The sequence below is a fragment of the Marmota monax genome, unplaced genomic scaffold (genome assembly GCF_021218885.2).
Source record: "Marmota monax isolate L192 unplaced genomic scaffold, Marmota_monax_Labrador192_F-V1.1 WCK01_AAM20220418_F8-fsc00392, whole genome shotgun sequence".
Classification (NCBI taxonomy): domain Eukaryota; kingdom Metazoa; phylum Chordata; class Mammalia; order Rodentia; family Sciuridae; genus Marmota; species Marmota monax.
In genome coordinates, this window is record NW_026693779.1 from 269155 (window position 1) to 286694 (window position 17540).

Consider the following 17540-nt stretch of genomic DNA (forward strand, 5'->3'; position numbering starts at 1 on the left):
CATTTCCCCTGGAAGCTGAAGTTGGAGCAGGGGTGTTCTCTGCAAAACCCAATTTGGGGAGATCCTAAATGCAGACAAAGTTTCTCCTTCAGGAACTCTAGGAAGCTGGGGGGTCCCCTCCAACCCATCTGAGTGCCAACCACTGAGCCTTGTTTCTCCACATCTCTTCTGTCCCCTCCCCAACCAGGGTCCCTGGGGATTGGTGTCAAGGAGCAGAGCCTAGAACTTACACCCTACTCCTCCAGAATCTCCTCTCTCCTGTTCCTTGCACTCTGCATGCCCCAATCCCAAATAACCAGGCCGCAAAGAGTTTCAAGTATTTATTTCTACTCCATTGAAGCCACTGAAAATTGTAATAACTACAACAAAGAACTGTGGAAAGAGGCAGGCCCTCAGCCTTCCCAGGATCTGAAACAAACCACCCCCTTTTCTACTTTTCTTCAACCTCTCCCCATAACCCAGACTCGCTTTTTCCTCCTTTCTGTAGAATTCCCAGTAGAGAAGCCAGGGTCGGTGCGGGGATGGGGTGCGCGTTAGAGATGTGCTGGGGCCGGGCTTAGTCAGTGCTATTCCGCTTCATCTCGCACGCCCAGCGGTTCACCTCTAAGCAGAAGTTGTCGTTCCAGCGTCCATCTGTCAAGAGCTCAACACAGTCTTCACTTCTGCCCGGCTCATGGCCCTGCCAGTTGTCTGGCTGAGTGATAGCCCAGTTCCTAAGAAGACAAGACAAAGCCCAAGATCTGACCAGGCCACATCCTAGCAACCCTGCCCCCACCCCCAACTCCAGAAAAACACAGCCTTGGGGCAGGTTCAGGGCAAGAAGGTGCAGCCTTAGAGGCAGGGAGTGGGAAAGGAGAGGGTTGAGGAATTTGGTCCCCAAAAGGACCTCAGGGAGTCTGTTAGGGCCAAAAGCCCTGTGGCTGTCCCCAAGGCAAACTAACAAGAGGATAGATAGAGCCCTCTTACCTATAGCTATGCCTGTAGTCCGTTCCATCCACCCATTTCCAGGAGCCATCGCTGTCAGTGAGTCCTATCCAGATATGAAAGGCGCCTGTGTGTTGTAAAATGAATTTCTGGAAAAACAGGGGGGTGAGGCTGCTAGTTCCTTGTTCCTTGGACCTTTTTCCTTCATCCATGCAGGCATCCATGTGCCTCCCTCAGCCTTCTCCAGCCGATCTGCCTCCACTGAAGCATCAGTTCCCAACACAACCGTTCCCTTGGTTTCCCCTCTGTCATCGGAGCTATCGTCAGTGAACACTCACTGGGCTAAACTTTGTGCTAAGTGCTTTCCAGGGACTATTTCATTTAATCCTCAGAAGCTCTCTACGTTGGGTGCCAGATAACTCACATATTGCAAGGTAAGTTGTTAGAGCCCAGAGAGCCAATCCAGGATCTAGTTTGTGACCACTGTCCTCTGGGTCCCACTCCATTCCCATTATATCTGCTATTCTGACTCTGGTTTGCTCCCTGTCTTCTTCCCTCAGCCTCAGACTCATGGAATTCCTATTCCTGCTCTCCACCAAGACCCCCAAACCCATTAAGGATCTTGGTTTCACTTGCCTCTCAGGTTTAAATGCCCTTACTTGTTTCTGCCTGCAATCTCCCACCTCTTAGCATCAATGGCTGCTCGACTATGAACCCCCCAGGGCTCTACCACACTTCTGCTTCTGGACTCTTCCTTAGGTTAAAAAGACAAAAAGAAACCTGATGATGGGAACCTCCTGACTGAGCCTGAGTTCAAGGTTTCCTCCTGCCTTTGGGAAGCTTGGCCTCACCTGCTCCTCTCTGGAGTTGATGACCACCAGGTGGGCATTCTCTAGCTGGCAGTACTTGTCGGCCTCAGACCAGGTCTTCCCAGCACGAGAGAACCAGTAGCAGCTGCCTTCATGTTCCACCCAGTTAACAGGACAGCATTCTGTGCCTGAGAGGACAGGGGCAGAGGGAGATGAGATCTAGCTGGAAGGGACAAACACAGTGAGGCCGGGCATGCCCTGTCCTTACCATTGCTCTGGAAAAATGCCATCTGACATGTCAGGATACGCAGATCTAGTGGGAAGTGCTTCAGGTGAAGGAGCAAGGTGGCATGATCTAGGGGGACAGATGGACAGACAGCAATGCAGTAAACATGTGGGTCCCCCACCTGCCAGCACCAGGCACAAGAATCCAGCTGTTGGCTGGGGATGCATGCACACACACACACAAAAAAACAAACACACATACCACACAACCCACCACACTATACACACACCACACATAGAAGCACACCACACCACAAACATACACACCAGACATACCACACCACATATACACCTAACACACACACAACCTACCACACATACACATAAAGCTCACACATAGCACACACACACATACAAACACATACCACAATCCACACACACATCACACCCAATGCATACACACCACACCATCCACATACTCAGGGAGGGCCTCTGACCTGCTTTTAGGTCCTGCTGATGTTTCTCCAGTGTGGCTCCCAGGGATGTCACCTTGTCACCTGCAATGTCCCCTGAAAAGGGAGAAGCTAAGTGGTTTCGCCTCTTTTCTGCCTGCTGACCATGCCTCCAGCCTCACATGCCTGGGAATCAGTTGGGGACCATCACCTTGTCCAGGATGTTATGTGGTCTACCAGCTGAACCCCTCAGGCCACCCAGGCTCCCCACACCACCAGAGAGACTCAGGACACTGCACTGTATAAGTTCTTTCACTGGATCCCCATGTTCTTGCAACCAAGCCCCACTCAGCAAGCACATCTTGCTGCAAAGACTGGCCCCATACCATTCTCTGCCTGATAGCCCCCGCCCCACCAATTAGCTCACCTCATGCTAAAATTGTCCATAAGTCCCAAAATGTGCATTGTTCTTCCTCATCTCCAGGCTGTCCCAGATTCTTCTCTCCATCACTAACCTCTCTCTTCTTCACCTACATGATCTGATTCATCCTCAAGGCCCCTCAGGTCAGGGGCCAACATCCTTGGAAGCCTTGCCCAACTTCTTGGGCTGGGTTACCTACCTCAGTCTGAGTCTGCACAGCCCCTAACCATGTCCTTATTGCAGACTCAGCACAGAGCCTGGCAAACTTCTCTGGATAAATTATCACCAACCAGCCAGCCCACTCACCATGGGAGCCCAGAGCCTGGATTTCCATCAGGGTGCTGGAGGAGAAATTGCTGAAAGATTCTTTTAGGGTCCGCAACTCTGCTTGCAGCTGTGTGCCTTGTCAGGAGACAGTGGGAACAAGATGGAGTGTGGGCTATGTCTGCCATCACTATCTGCATGACTGCCCCTCTCTTCACCTGTCACTGCACCATGATTGGTCCCATCGTTCCCCCATCATCAGCCCCCATTCGCACCCTGTACAGTCCCCATGCTGCCTCCACCTCTTCTCCTCTCAATAACCCCATTACTGCCCCCGACACTGCCCATCACTTTTCCCCACCCCTGCCTTATCCCTGCCAGCCCTATGACTCTCACTTTGGGACCCAATTACACAAACAGCCACCAGCAGCAGGATATTGAAACCCAGGGAGAGCAGATTGAGATAGAGCCTGGAGCAGAGGCGCTGTGGAAGGGGCTGGGGAAGACGTGACCCTGTGAGAGAGAGAGTGTCATGAGCCAGGCATCCAAGGGCACAGAAGTCTGAGGAGACACAGCCTGGTTGGGGAAGAAACCAGGTGGGGGACTGTGGGACATTCAGCAGGTTTTGACACTAGCATTGGGGCATTGCACACACACACTTGCACCCCTATGAAAGTGTGTGGCATGCACATGCCCCTACACAGTACTCATGCACATGACACAGTACACACATCAGCTGTGTGCAAAGCTGAGATCTTGGACATGGAACAGGGAGACACACAGGCATCTGGGGGAAAGACCTGGCCTTTATTAGACACACACTCTAAGAAAGTAGGTCTATGAATGGTTTCCCCTCCTGCCCACCTGCTGGAATGACCTGCAAATCACCTCTGGCCTTAATCTCTGCCCTTCCACAGCCCCTGTCCCTTCCGACTGTTTCCCTAGAGGCTGGGCCCTGTGTTCTTAAATTCAATGACTGCATCCCTCATACAAGTACAAACCTGAAATAATCCCTCTCTTCCCAAAACTCCACTAGGTCATTCCAGTCCAGGTCATTCCACTCCCCAAGGGACACCCCTCATCTTCTCAGACTCAGATTCTCTTCCCCCAATTCCCACTGCCTTTGTCCCCCCTGAAACCCAAGTTCTATTGTAAACACTCTCTCCTGAGCCCCCATCATCCCACAGTAACCTCTCCCACCCCTTGATCAGTCTGCACCTGACCTCACACTCACACACACACACACACACACACACACACACATTTTTCATTACACTGTCACATGCACACACACACTCATTAACACACATTCTGAAATACTTTCACTTACTCACCTATTGATACTTACTTTCTTACACCTCCTCACACACATATGGACACTGACACGCATTATTCACACCCCCACATCTTCATGTGCACAAGCTGGCCTGCCCCACTGCTGGCTCTCCAAGTCCAGAGGATGACGGTTCTCCCAGCCCTGAGCTCCTGCTTTTGCACCATCCACCTGCACTCACACACTTCCTCTTTTCTGCCTTGGACCCTGCCTCTGTGGACCTCCTTCTCTCCTTAGCACCCCAACATGCTAGGGAGGTTCAGTCAGAAGCCCAGAATCTTCCTTTTCAGGTCATCTCTTATCACCATCCTGAGTTGGACACTGACCCTGTGAGCGACCATCCAGTACTCAAGACCTTCTTACACTAATGAATGTCACCTTCCTCCACTGCAGCACACTCAGAGCCATCTTGGCCAGGAGAAGCTATGCCTTTGAGGCCTCTACTGCCCACATCCCCTCAGCAAAACCTCTCCTGCCTCTTACCTCCCCCCACATCCTCCCTGATGCTTTTGCTTTCTCTTCTGCTATGGTTAGAATGTGTTCCCCCCAAGAAAAAGATACACTCATACATTGCTGGTGGGACTGCAAATTGGTGCAACCACTTTGGAAAGTATTGTGGAGATTCCTCAGACAACTTGGAATGGAACCACCATATGACTTAAAATCAGCATACTATGGTAACATAGCTGCACCAATGTTTATAGCAGCTGAATTCACAATAGTAAACTGTGGAAGCAACCTAGATGCCCATCAATAGATGAATGGATAAAGAAACTGTGGTATATGTACACAATGGAATATTACTCAGCATTAAAAGATAATAAAAAGTTGGGCACAATGACGCACACCTGTAATCCCAGCGGCTCAGGAGGCAGAAACAGGAGGATCATGAGTTCAAAGCCTCAGCAAAAAGCGAGGCATTAAGTAACTCAGTGAGACCCGTTTCTAAATAAAATACAAAAACAGGGCTGGGGATGTGGCTCAGCAGTCAAGTGCCCCTGAGTTCAATCTCTGGTATGGGGGTGGGGGGGGGGAGAGAGAGAGAGAGAGATAGATTAAGGTATTTGCAGGTAAATGGATGGAGTTGGAGAATATTATGCTAAGTAAAGTAAGCCAATCCCAAAAAACTAAAAGCCGAATGTTTTCTCTGATCAGTGGATGATAATCTATGCATGGGAAGCATGGGAAGAATAGAGGAACTTTGGATTGGGCAAAGGGGAGGGTGGAGAGGGGTTAGCGGGTACGAAAGCCAGTGGAATGAGATGGACATCATTAGCCCCAGGTACATGTATGATTGCACGAATGGTGCATCTCTACACCGTGTACAACCAGAGAATTGAAATGTTGCACTCCGTTTGTGTACAATGAATTTAAATGAATTCTGTTGTCATGTACAACTAAGTAGAACAAATTAAAAAAAAAAAGCTTAAAGGTCAGCAGGTGGAGTTCTATTGAAATGGTAAAACCTATAGTATTAACTACTAGAACTGTTCATTTTAAGTAGGTGAAATAGTTATAAGTGGGATGGTCATGGGAGTGATGTTATTGGAGATACAGATGCCAGCAAAAATGCTGCCAATTGTAAGATGTTTCATTGAATTAATCAATAAAAAGTTATTTTCGTTAATACAAAAAAGAATATGCCCCACCCCCCAGTGATGGAAACTTGATCCTCAATGCAGGAGTGTTGTGAGATGGAACCTAATGGGAAATAGATTGATGCCATTATTGTAGAACCAGATTCTTTATTAAAGCTTCTCTCCTGCGCTCTCGCTCTCTCTCTCTCTCTCTCTCTCTCTCTCTCTCACCCTCCCTTTGCCCTTCCACCATAGGATAAGGCAATAAGAAGGCCCCTCATCAGGTGCAGCCCCTCAATCTTGGACTTTCTAGCCTCCAGAACCATAAGCCAATAAATCTCTTCACTTTAAATTACTCAGTTTATATTTGTTTTGTTTTGTTTTGTTTGAAGCGGGGTACCAGGGATTGAATTCAGGGGCACTCAAACACTGAGCCACATCCCCAACTCTATTTTGTATTTTACTTAGAGACAGGATCTCACTGAGTTGCTTAGCATCTCGCCATTGCTGAGGCCTGTTTTGAACTCTAGATCCTCCTGCCTCAGTCTCCCAAGCCACTGGGATTACAGGCGTGCACCTCTAATTTGGTTTTATTTTGTTTTGTTAGGGTGGGAGTTGTACCAGAGATTGAACCCAGGGCACTTAATCACTGAACCACATTCCAGCCCTTTTATATATATCTTTTTTTTAATATTTTTAGTTGTAGATGGACCCAATACCTTTATTTAATTAATTTATTTTTATGTGATACTAAGGACTAAAACCAGTGCCTCACACCTGCCAGGCAAGTTCTCTATCGCTGAGCTATAACCCTAGCCCTATATTTTTATTTTGAGACAAGGTTCAATCCCCAGTATAATAAAAAAAGAAATTGTAAATTTTCAAATGTGTTGAAAACTGTACACATGAAAACTGCCAGGAAGAGTGGGAAGTTGTCAACAGTAAAACATGACCTCTGGTGAGGAACCCTCTCCCAGGCAGCAGGGGCTGCGCCACCTTCACTTCCCCCTCCTCATTGTCCCTTGGTCTGTTTGGACGAGCTCCCTCTCTGGACTTTCTCCAAGCCTCCTGCTCAAACTCTGAATCCTCTCCCTCTCAGAAGATTCAACAATCCCCGAAGTTGTTGTTGCATGTCCTCTTACCCCAGGCATTGTGTGGGCCCTGGAACTCTGTCCCCATGGAGTCTACCACCCAGTGGAAAGGCCAGCCAACACAGGTCCAGGGGAAAGAGAAGGCATGGGTGGGACACCTACCTCTTCTGCCCACTTCTGCCCTGCCCAGCACCAACAATGTAGGGTCTCCTCCCAGTCCAGGCTGGCCAATCTTCTCCCTGAGCTTTGAGTCCCAACCCCTCTTGTCTCCACAGAACCCAGCTTCATCACCAGAATTCACACATGACATTTTCCTCTGTCCCTGGATCCTGCCTTTTTGCGTAGAACCCCTGAAATCTCTCTTGCTTTAAAACATCTTCTCAATCGCTTGGCATCTGTGTTCAAAATTTGCTAAAGGAGGATGGGGATTGTAGCTCAGTAGTAGAGTACTTGCCTAGCATGTGTGAGGCACTGGGTTCGATTCTAAGCACTGCATACAAATAAGTAAAATAAAGGTCCATTGACAACTAAAAATATATTTTAAAAAAATTTTTTTTTTTGCTAGCGGAGGATCCAGGCAGTAGGCCTGCAGGTAGCAGGAATCTCCCAGGATCTCTTCATGCTGGTTTCTCAATCCACCCCAACTCACCCCACCCCCACCCACACAGTTCTGCTGGGCTCTGCATTACTTGTACACACACACACACACACACACGCATGCGCACAGCACCCATCTGCTTGGGTGAGAGGGGAGGGAGGGAGCCATCTCCAGGGATCCCCACACCTCTGGGCACATACCCTTGCCTATGGCCTTCTGCAAACAGAGGTACCAGCAGCTCATACCTAGAGGGACTAACTCAGTCCCTGGAGCAAATGTGACAGAGACCTCATGGAGACAGAGAATAATTGGCAGCTGAAATGGGATGCAGGTGAAGCCCCAGAAACTGAACACTTGCCTTTCCAAAATGGATTTTCTCTCCTGGGATTCTGCCCTTGAGTGCCTGGCCCCTCACTGCCACTGAGCTCATGGTCATTTTCTTCAGAGTCCAGCTGCTGGATGTCTTGAAATTCCTTCTCCATGATGTGCCCAGGGCTGGTGCTGGAGCTGGACCTGGAGTTGAGGCTGCTATTATGGGTTAGAGCTGGGGCCAGGATGGGGCTAAGATACCAATTTGTGTAGAGGCTGATGGTGGTAATTGAAATAGGGCCTGAATAGGTCAAGCTGATAGCTTGGGTTGGGTCAGAGGTTAGAGACGAGTCAGGGGCAAAGGTTTGAAATACTGCAGGATCCTGTCCCCATTCTCAGGGGACCGCTTGGCCCTTGACATGGCCATGAACCTTTCCTCCATATTCTCAAGGACCAAGTCACCCTACATCTTCCCATCAGCTCCCATTGTTCCTGAACCAGGGTCTCCTTAATCCCAAACAGCCCAGCCCCACTTGCCTCCCCCACCTTGGTTACCTGTTGAAAGAATGGAGAACTAACTGGCTCCTGCAGGCAGCCCAGGCCCCAGGGAGAAAGAGGGGTTAAAGCAAGGAGAACTAGAGCAAGCGGTTCTAGATGAAAGGGGAGGAGGGGCCTGGCCCAGGCAAGGGCCTTGAGCCCTGTGTGTGTCTGAGTGTCCAAAAGATTCTAACCTGGCGTCTCCTCCCCTGGGACTTTGGACAGTAAATAGAAGAGGAAACAGTTGGAACTCAGACAAAGAGTGGTGGGGGGCAGAGGGACACAACCATCTCTGTTCTCCTACCCAGAGAAGAGGGTCTCCTGGTCCAACCTCCCACCTTCACATTCCAGTCACCCCATTGCACCATTTGGGAGGGGGAACCAGACCTGTAGAAACAGGGGCACAATGGCAGTTCCCCCTTTGTCCCTCCTCTTTTCACTTCCTACTTCTGAATTTCCCAGAACTGTTGGTGTCTCCAAATATCCCTGACCAGGTCAAGTACCCTTCCCTGCTCTTGCCCAATCCAGCCAGTGACCCTGGCATTCAAGCCCCAGGCCCCAGGCTCACCAGCCCTGTCCTGACCCACTCACTCTCCAGGATTAGTGAAGTTAAAGATGTGGAAACCACAGAAGTCAGAGGAAGGAGCATGACAGAGAGCACTCTCTTTGGGGCAGGAGGAATTCAACCTCAGTAAGTGCCTCCGGTGGCCCAGCACTGTATCAAACCCAGGAACACAAACATTTGTCTCCACGCACAACCACTGCTCTAAGTTATCTATAAGTGTTAACTCATTCACCCTGCACAACGCCCCCGTGAGACGGACACATTTGTTATTAGTCCCAATTCACAGGGCAGGTTAATGGAGCCTCAGGGAGGTTAAGTGCCTTGCTTCAGGTGGGAGGTATTTTAGTTTAGATCTGGAACATTTCCAGTGGCTTATGTGCTAGGCTTAATGACTATATTGGAAGATGGAGCCTTTGGAGAGATAATTTCAGTTAAATAAGGTCATTATGATGGGACACTGGTCCAATAGAAGTGGTGTCCTTATAAGAAGAAGAAAAAACACTACAAAAACACAGAGGGAAAAAAAGCCATGTGAGGACACTAACAGAAGGGGACTGTATCCAAGTCAGGAAGAGAGCCCTCACCAGACAGCCAGCTGCCAACAACTTGATCTTGGAAATCTATCTCCAGAGCAGTCAAAATAAATAAATTTCTCTTGGTTTAAGTCACCCAGTCTGTGGTGTTCTCTTATGGCAGCCCAAACAGTCTAAATAATGGACAAAAAATGCAAGTGGACATACGCCTGGCATCATGGCCAGCCCTATAATCCCAGCAATTTGAGAGGTTGAGGCAGGACAAGCACAAGTTGAAGACGAATCTCAGCAACTCAGCAAGGCCCAGTCTCAAAGTAAAAAATAAAAAGGGCAATGGATACAGCTCAGTGGTAGAGCACTCTGGATTCAATTTCCAGTACAAAAGGAAGGAAGGAAGGAAAGTAAAAAGGAAGGGAGGGAGTAGGGGAGGCAGGGGGAGGGAGGGAGGAAGGAAGAAGTGGGGGAAAGGATTCACAGTTTAAAAAAAAATGGAAATAGCAGAAATGATCTCTTTTTTTTGGCAGGTAAAGACTTTTTTAATTTTTTTAAATTTTTTTTTAGTTATACATGGACACAATATCTTTATTTTGTTTATTTATTTTTATGTGGTGCTGAGGATCGAACCCAGTGTCTCTCACGTGCGAGGCGAGCGCTCTACCACTGAGCCACAACCCCAGCCCCAAGACTTTTTTATTTGTTATAATAAATTCATACATTAACACAATAAAACAGTATAATTTGATCAGTTTCATTCCCCAGTTCCTCCCATTTCCCTCTCCTCCTTCCCACTGTTCCTCTTCTATTCTACTGGTCTCCTTCCTACTTTGTTCAATATGTTCTACTTAGTTATACATGGCAGCGGGATGCATTTTGACACATTGTACACAAATGAAGCACAAGGTCTCCTTCCCCCTGGCTGTACATGGTGCAGAGTCACACCAGTCTTGTAACCATACGTGTATATAGGGTAATAAGGGCCATCTCATTCTACTGTCCTTCCCATCTCCAACACCCCACCCCTCCACTCACACCCCTTTACATAATCCAAAATTCCTTCATCCTTCTCTATCCTCCCTGCCTCCCCGTCCGCTTATCAGAGAAAACACTCGGCCTTTGATTTTGGGGGATTGGCTTATTTCACTTAGCATGATATTCTCTAGTTCTATCCATTTACCTGCAAGAAATGATCTTAACATAGACCTAACAGGAGGAGGTGGCATAGAGAGGGGACAGATAAGAGATACCAAAATACAGTTAGATTGGAAAAATAAATTCTACTGTTCTACAGCCCTGTAAGGTATAGAACAATTTGCTGTATATTTCAAAATAGCTGTAAAAGGTGATTTTGAATTTCCCAACACAAAGAAATGATAAATGTTTGAAACAATGGAAATGCTAATTACCCCAATCTGATCATTACACATTGGATACATGTACTGAGATGTCACACTGTACCCATAAATAAGTGCAATTGCTATGTGACAATTAAAAAAATAAACAAGATAGACTCAATGGTAGTTAACAGGAAAGAGTTTTCTAAATCTATAGTTTATATGGTACATGAATTAATCGTACTTCTATAAAACAAGAGCAGGAAGTCTCAAAAAAAAGAACAATCGACAAGAGAAAAATAAGTTCAGAGTACTAGTATGGTGATTGACATTTGCAGGGGGGCGCAGGGGCACTGGGGATTGAACCCAGGGATGCTTTACCACTAAGCTATGTCCCTAGCCCTATTTATTTGTTTGTTTGTTTGTTTGTTTGTTTGTTTGTTTATTTATATCTTGAGACAGGGTCCTGTCGAGTTGCTAAGGCTGGCCTTGGTCTTGCAAACTTCCTGCCTCAACATCCCAAAGAGCTGGGATTATAGGCATGCACTGCCATGTCCAGCTAGTGAAGGACAATTTTGAAACACAATGGAGATGTGAAGAGCCAGTTGGTAATAACAGGAAATTGCATCTGTGACTTACAGGACAAAAATGATAATTTTTTCCAGAACTCAGCTAAAAAAAAGAGATTCATATACTTAAGTTCAGAGTAGCTCTCTTCACAATAGTCAAAAGATGTAAGCAACACATGTATCCATCCACTGGTAAATGGATAAGCAATAATCACATTAGCCATACAATGATACATTATTTAACCATAAAAAGAAATAACATGCTGCTACATGAATGAACCATGGAAACATTATGCTGAATAAAATAAGCCAGTCACAGAAAGACAACGCTGTACAATTCCACTTACATGGGGGAACTTGGAGTAGTCAAATTCACAGAGACAGAAAGGACGGTAGTTGCCAGGGGCAAGACAGAGGGAAGAATGGAGTTGTTGTTGAATGGTGTTATGGTTTGGATATGAGGTGTCCCCCAGAAACTCATGTGTAAGACAATGAAGGAATAATCAGAGGTGAAATGATCAGATTATAAGAGATGTAACCTAATCAGTGGATCCATCTATTTGGTGGATTAATGATTTGAATGGATTACTGGGTGGTAACTGAGAGCAGGTAGAGCATGACTGTAGGAAGTAGATTACTGGGGGTGTGCTCTTGGGGATTATGTATCTTGTCCACACTCCCAGGAGCTGAGCAGCTTTCCTCAGCCCTGCCCTCCTGCCATGATGTTCTGCCTTATCTCAGACCCAGAGCAAGGGAGTTGGTTGACCATGGACTGAACCTCTGAAACCAAATAAACTTATTCCTCTAAGGTGTTATCATCAGGTGTTTTTGACACAGGGATAAAAAGCTGACTAACACAAATGGGTAGAGACTTTCAGTTTTGCAAATGAAAAAGTTCTGGAGATGGATGGTGATGGATGGCTACATAATGGTGTGAATATACTGAAACCACCAAACTATACACTTGAACTTGGTGTAAATTGTGAACCATTCCTAAAGGAAAGTGGGGTGGTAGGGAAAAAAAACTAAGTCACTGAATACCTTCTTTCTGTTCCAAGAAGCCTCACCAAGTTAAAAGAACAAGGAGAGCAAGCCTAAACTGGAAAGTCCAAGCACATATTATTATTGAAGGATACTGACTTTCTCTTATGCATGCTGAGAATTAGGGCAGACCAGTGCTATCAGCAGTAAGCTACTTTCTCACAAGTACATCGCGACAGTTGCTCCTGGGTAGGCTGGTCCTACTAGTAAACTAAGCAAGCTAATGATGCTTTTGCAACCTAAAATGTAAAATTCATCCCTGAGTGGGGACCTGTGTGGAACTGAGGGCACTGCAGGAAGGATATGAGTCACTCATTCAGCCAGTCACCACTGGAGAAAATGCTGTGAGGGAGAGGAGACGCTGCTTGCCATAGCACAGGAGGGACAGAGGTGCTATCAGCATGTCACCACTGAACTATTCTTGGAACAGCCACTGATCTCTGGTAAGCTTTCCCCAATTAATCCTACATCTCCCATGTTGTCACCAGTTGTGGGAGACCAACCTTACACGTGACTGAATTACACTCCCCAGCTGGGTGCTGAGGCACTCATTCGCAGAAATGTGACAGAGCTTTCCCCACCCTTCTTGGGTTTGAGGGTCGGTGTCTCATGCATGGGTGTGTCTTGCTACAGCCACATGGGTGGAGCTATGCTCACCTGTTCCTTTGTAATATAACCCCTTGCCCTGTTTAGGATAGAATCTTCCATGGAAGTGCCTTGTGTGTGTCCCCCTTCTCTTACTGTGCCCTTGGGTGTGGCCTACCAGGTGTCAGTCAACCTGCTGACAGTGGACATCATGAAGATAGACTCAGTCCCCTGAAACTTGACCCCTTGCCTCATTTGAATAGCTTCTCCTCAATAAAAGGGGTCAGCGTGTGCTCTCTCTCTCTCTCTTTCTGTGGACCCTTAAGGTCAGAGGAGCCGTCACAGTGACCCCAAAGAAAAAAGTATTTGTGTCTCTTGTGTGGTTATTTTGCGCATCCCAGTTAGCCCAGTTCAACTGGAGTGACCCCTGAGCCTTTTAGACGCTAACTGAAACCCGGCAATCAGTCACTTTCTTTGGCCTCTTCAAAACCTACCCCACTGCCCTGGCACATCTGGGCTGCGGAGCAGACAAATGGGAGATTTAATGCTATGAATATTTATCGAACCAAACGCCAGTGGGGGAAGATGGATAAAGAAAAGTAAATTACTATATTTCAACAAATTTAAGATTCTATCAATTATAAAATATAAAGTGTTTTTGTGCCACTAAGGATATACAATGACAAAAATTATATTTCTTAGGTCTTTGAATTTCTACTGCATACTAAAAAAAATCTTTTGACTTACACATAATTTATTTTACATCACTTATGCACATACATAAATTAGTTAAAATATTCCCACATGTAAATTTAAATAAAAATAGTTTAATAATAATGTAAAATAAATGTAAGTAAGGGAAACTGGTTAAAATATTCCTAAAACTTGTTTTTTTCAGAGTCCAAGTCTTCTGAACCACTTTAGACAGAACCATCAACAGCCGTGTTTCTGCCCAAAGATGTCCCCTCTGCCATCAGGAGTGCACTGGGACAGTGAGTTTTGAGAATGCTCCATGTTGTCTCTGGGATTTTCTTCAAGCAGCTGATATTCATTCTGCATGCTTCCTTTACCTTGCCAAGAGATATCTATGGAAGGTTTTTAGACAAGGTTTTTAGGACTCACATTCTTTGCATAAGTGATCCGGCTGGTTGTCTGAAATATGAAGGAATTGTGGTGGTTGGTCGCAGCCTTCAGGAATAGTAACCAAGTTCAAGAGTGCAAGGTAGCGACATCCGTGTCACAACCAGCACCTGGACAGAAGCAGTTGTAAGACATCTCAATTACAGATAAATTCATGCGAAACAATGAAAATATCATAGAAAGGATGGAAATATAAAGGAGTGGAGGTATAGCTCAGTGGGAGAGCATTTGTCCGGCATGTGCAAGGCCCTGGCTCTAAGCCCCAGTACTGCAAAAAAAAAAAGATGAAAATGTAAGAAAAATAAAATCATGTAAACAAAAGCTGGCTCATCTGAAACACATATAAGAATGATAGAAAACAAGTAGAAAATAATAGAGAAACAATTACCTAAGAAAAAACAACGCCCCGACTATAAGGCCTTTGTATCCTGTTGCCATGGGTTCATCTAGTAATTAGTCTTTAATTTCTGAAGCAAATGCAGACCCATACATTTATTCATTTGCTCACGTATCTAAATAATCAACAACATTAGAAGTTTCCTATGCTCTGAGCTCTACCAGCAACTCAGAACACTTATACCCCACACTCTACAAGAACCCTGAATAAAACCAGAACATTTCTTTCCTCTTATAAGCATTCCATAATTGTGTCTCCCTTTCTCTTTAGGAAAGACTAAACCTTAACAACTCTGTAAGTCCTTAAATCCTGCCTTACTTCTGTTTACCTTTTTCTCAATATCTTAACTTTCTATTTGTGTTTCAGTTTCCCCTAGCCCATATTTCTTATTCTCGGGAATATTTTACTATGTTAGTGACTGAGTGAGTGAGTTGAGGTAGGTAGGTAGATCCAATAGTTTGGAATGTACACAGCCCTATCTGAGCCACCAGCAGATCTGTCCCTCCTTGTGCCTTGAGGTAAGCTCCAGGACCCGGCCTTACCCTTTCCCTCTCCTGCCACACCTAGTAAGGTACACATCATGCCCATCCAAACCCCTAAATATCTCTGCAATTCTTACTGCTGTGGTCACAGCTCAAGTTTTGAAAATGTCACTTTCTTTTGTTACTAGAGTCCTAGACCAGAGCCCAACTATAAGGATCCTAGCAAATCAGGTCTGGCCACTCACCCCAAATCCAAATGGAGGGTGGGGATGTGGCTCAAGCGGTAGCGCGCTCGCCTGGCATGCGTGCGGCCGGGTTCAATCCTCAGCACCACATACAAACAAAGATGTTGTGTCCGCCAAAAACTAAAAAATAAATATTAAAAAAAAATCCAAATGGAAAAAAAGTCATCACAAAGAGCAGGAAAGGAAGTTTAATCAATATGTTTGCATTGGGAAGAAAAGTGAGATCAAGTGAGTCGTCCCTTTCTTCTGGAGTACTAACATAGCAGAGGGCAAGAAGTAGGCACCATTAAACAATCTTGGTCAAACTGTGTGGTGGGTCATTATCTCAGTTCTGGTCATAGTCCTTCCAGTGTCAAGAAAATTGCTGCTGCTCAGGGGGCCAATCTGCATTTGCTTCAAAGGATTTTTATCTATCAAACCCATGATCCTGGAAAGGGATAATTTAGTTCCCGTAAGATGATCACTTCTACTTGATGGAGGGCAGTCCCATCCTGTGGTGATCCTCCTGCCAGGCCTCACTGTACCTGGAAAGTGTAGGGCAAAAACTGGAGCCTTCTAGATGGAAAGATCTCCCATGCTCTTGGATAGGAAAATTAATATTGTCAAAATGGCCATACTACCCAAAGGGCTATACAGATTCAATGTGATTCCAACTAAAATCCCAACATCATTCCTGATATAAATAGAAAAAGCAATCATGAAATTCATTTGGAAAAATAAGAGACCCAGAATAGCCAAAGCAATCCTTAGCAAGAAGAATGAAGCAGGAGGCATCACAATACCAGACCTTAAACTAAACTACAAAGCTATAGTAACAAAACGACATGGTATTGGCACCAAAATAGACATATAGACAGAATAGAAAACACAGAGACAAAACCACATAAATACAGTTATCTCATACTAGAAAAGGGTGCCAAAAACATAAAGTGGAGAAAAGATAGCTCTTCAACAAATGGTGCTGGGAGAACTGGAAATCTATATGCAGCAAAATGAAAATAAACTCCTCTCTCTCAACATGCACAAAACTCAACTCAAAGTGGATCAAGGCCCTAGGAATTAGTCCAGAGACCCTGTGCCTAACTGAAGAAAAAGTGGGCCCAAATCTTCATCATGTCCGATTAGACCCCAACTTCCTTAACAAGACTCCTAAAGCACAAGAAATAAAATCAAGAATTAATAAATGGGATGGACTCAAACTAAAAAGCTTCTTCTCAGAAAAAAAAATAATAATCAATGACATGAAGAGAGAGCCTACATTTTAGGAGCAAATTTTTGCCACATATACATCAAATAGAGCAGTTATCTCTAGGATATATAAAGAACTCAAAAAACTTAACACCAAAAAAAAAAAAACCCAATCAATAAATGAGCTAAGGAGCTGAGCAGACACTTCTCAGAAGAAGATATACACTCAGTCAACAAATATATGAAAAAATGTTCAATATCTCTAGCAATTAGAGAAATGCAAATCAAAACTATACTAAGATTTCATCTCATGCCAGTCAGAATGGCAGCTATTAAGAATACAGACAACAATAAATGTTGGCGAGGATGTGGGGGGGAAAAGGTACACTCATACACTGCTGGTGGGACTGCAAATTGATGCAAGCAATCTGGAAAGCAGTATGGAGATTCCTTAGAAAATGTGGAATGGAACCACCATTTGACACAGTCATCCCACTCCTCAGTCAATACCCAAAGGACTTAAAATCAGCATACTATAGTGACGCAGCCACATCAATGCTCATAGCAGCTCAATTCACAATAACTAAACTGTGGAAGCAACCTAGATGCTCTTCAATAGATGAATGGATAAAGAAACTGTGTTATATATACACAATGGAATATTACACAGCATTAAAAGAGAATAAAATTATGGCATTTGCAGGGAAATGGATGGAGCTGGAGAATATCATGCTAAGCAAAGTTAGCCAATCCCAAGAAAACAAAGGCTGAATGTTCTCTCTGATAAGTGGATGCTGATCCATAATGGGGAGGGGGGAGGCATGGGAAAAATGGAGGAACTTTGGGCAAAGGGGAAGGAAGATAGGGAGGGGGCATGGAGGCAGGAAAGATGGCAGAATGAGATGGACATCATTACCCTAAGTA

General features: G+C 45.4%; 1 protein-coding gene across 7 annotated transcripts; it reads right to left on the reverse strand.

Moving 5' to 3' along the window:
* Positions 1-307: 307 nt before the first annotated feature.
* On the reverse strand, positions 308-8715 carry LOC124105002 (asialoglycoprotein receptor 2). Of its 7 annotated transcripts, none has more exons than XM_046462086.2 (9): positions 8559-8715; positions 8053-8219; positions 3492-3608; positions 3138-3233; positions 2456-2527; positions 2002-2088; positions 1776-1921; positions 967-1073; positions 308-713 (listed from the first exon to the last, which is right to left on the reverse strand). In XM_046462086.2, exons 2-9 carry the CDS (start codon positions 8174-8176, stop codon positions 557-559), a joined length of 906 nt encoding a protein of 301 aa, XP_046318042.1. In that variant the 5' UTR covers positions 8177-8219; positions 8559-8715; the 3' UTR covers positions 308-556. The 7 variants fall into 7 exon arrangements, with proteins under 7 accessions (XP_046318042.1, XP_046318044.1, XP_046318046.1 ...); XM_046462088.2 differs by having other exon boundaries at positions 8053-8222; positions 8559-8707; XM_046462090.2 differs by lacking the exon at positions 3492-3608.
* Between the last annotated feature and the right edge of the window lie 8825 nt (positions 8716-17540).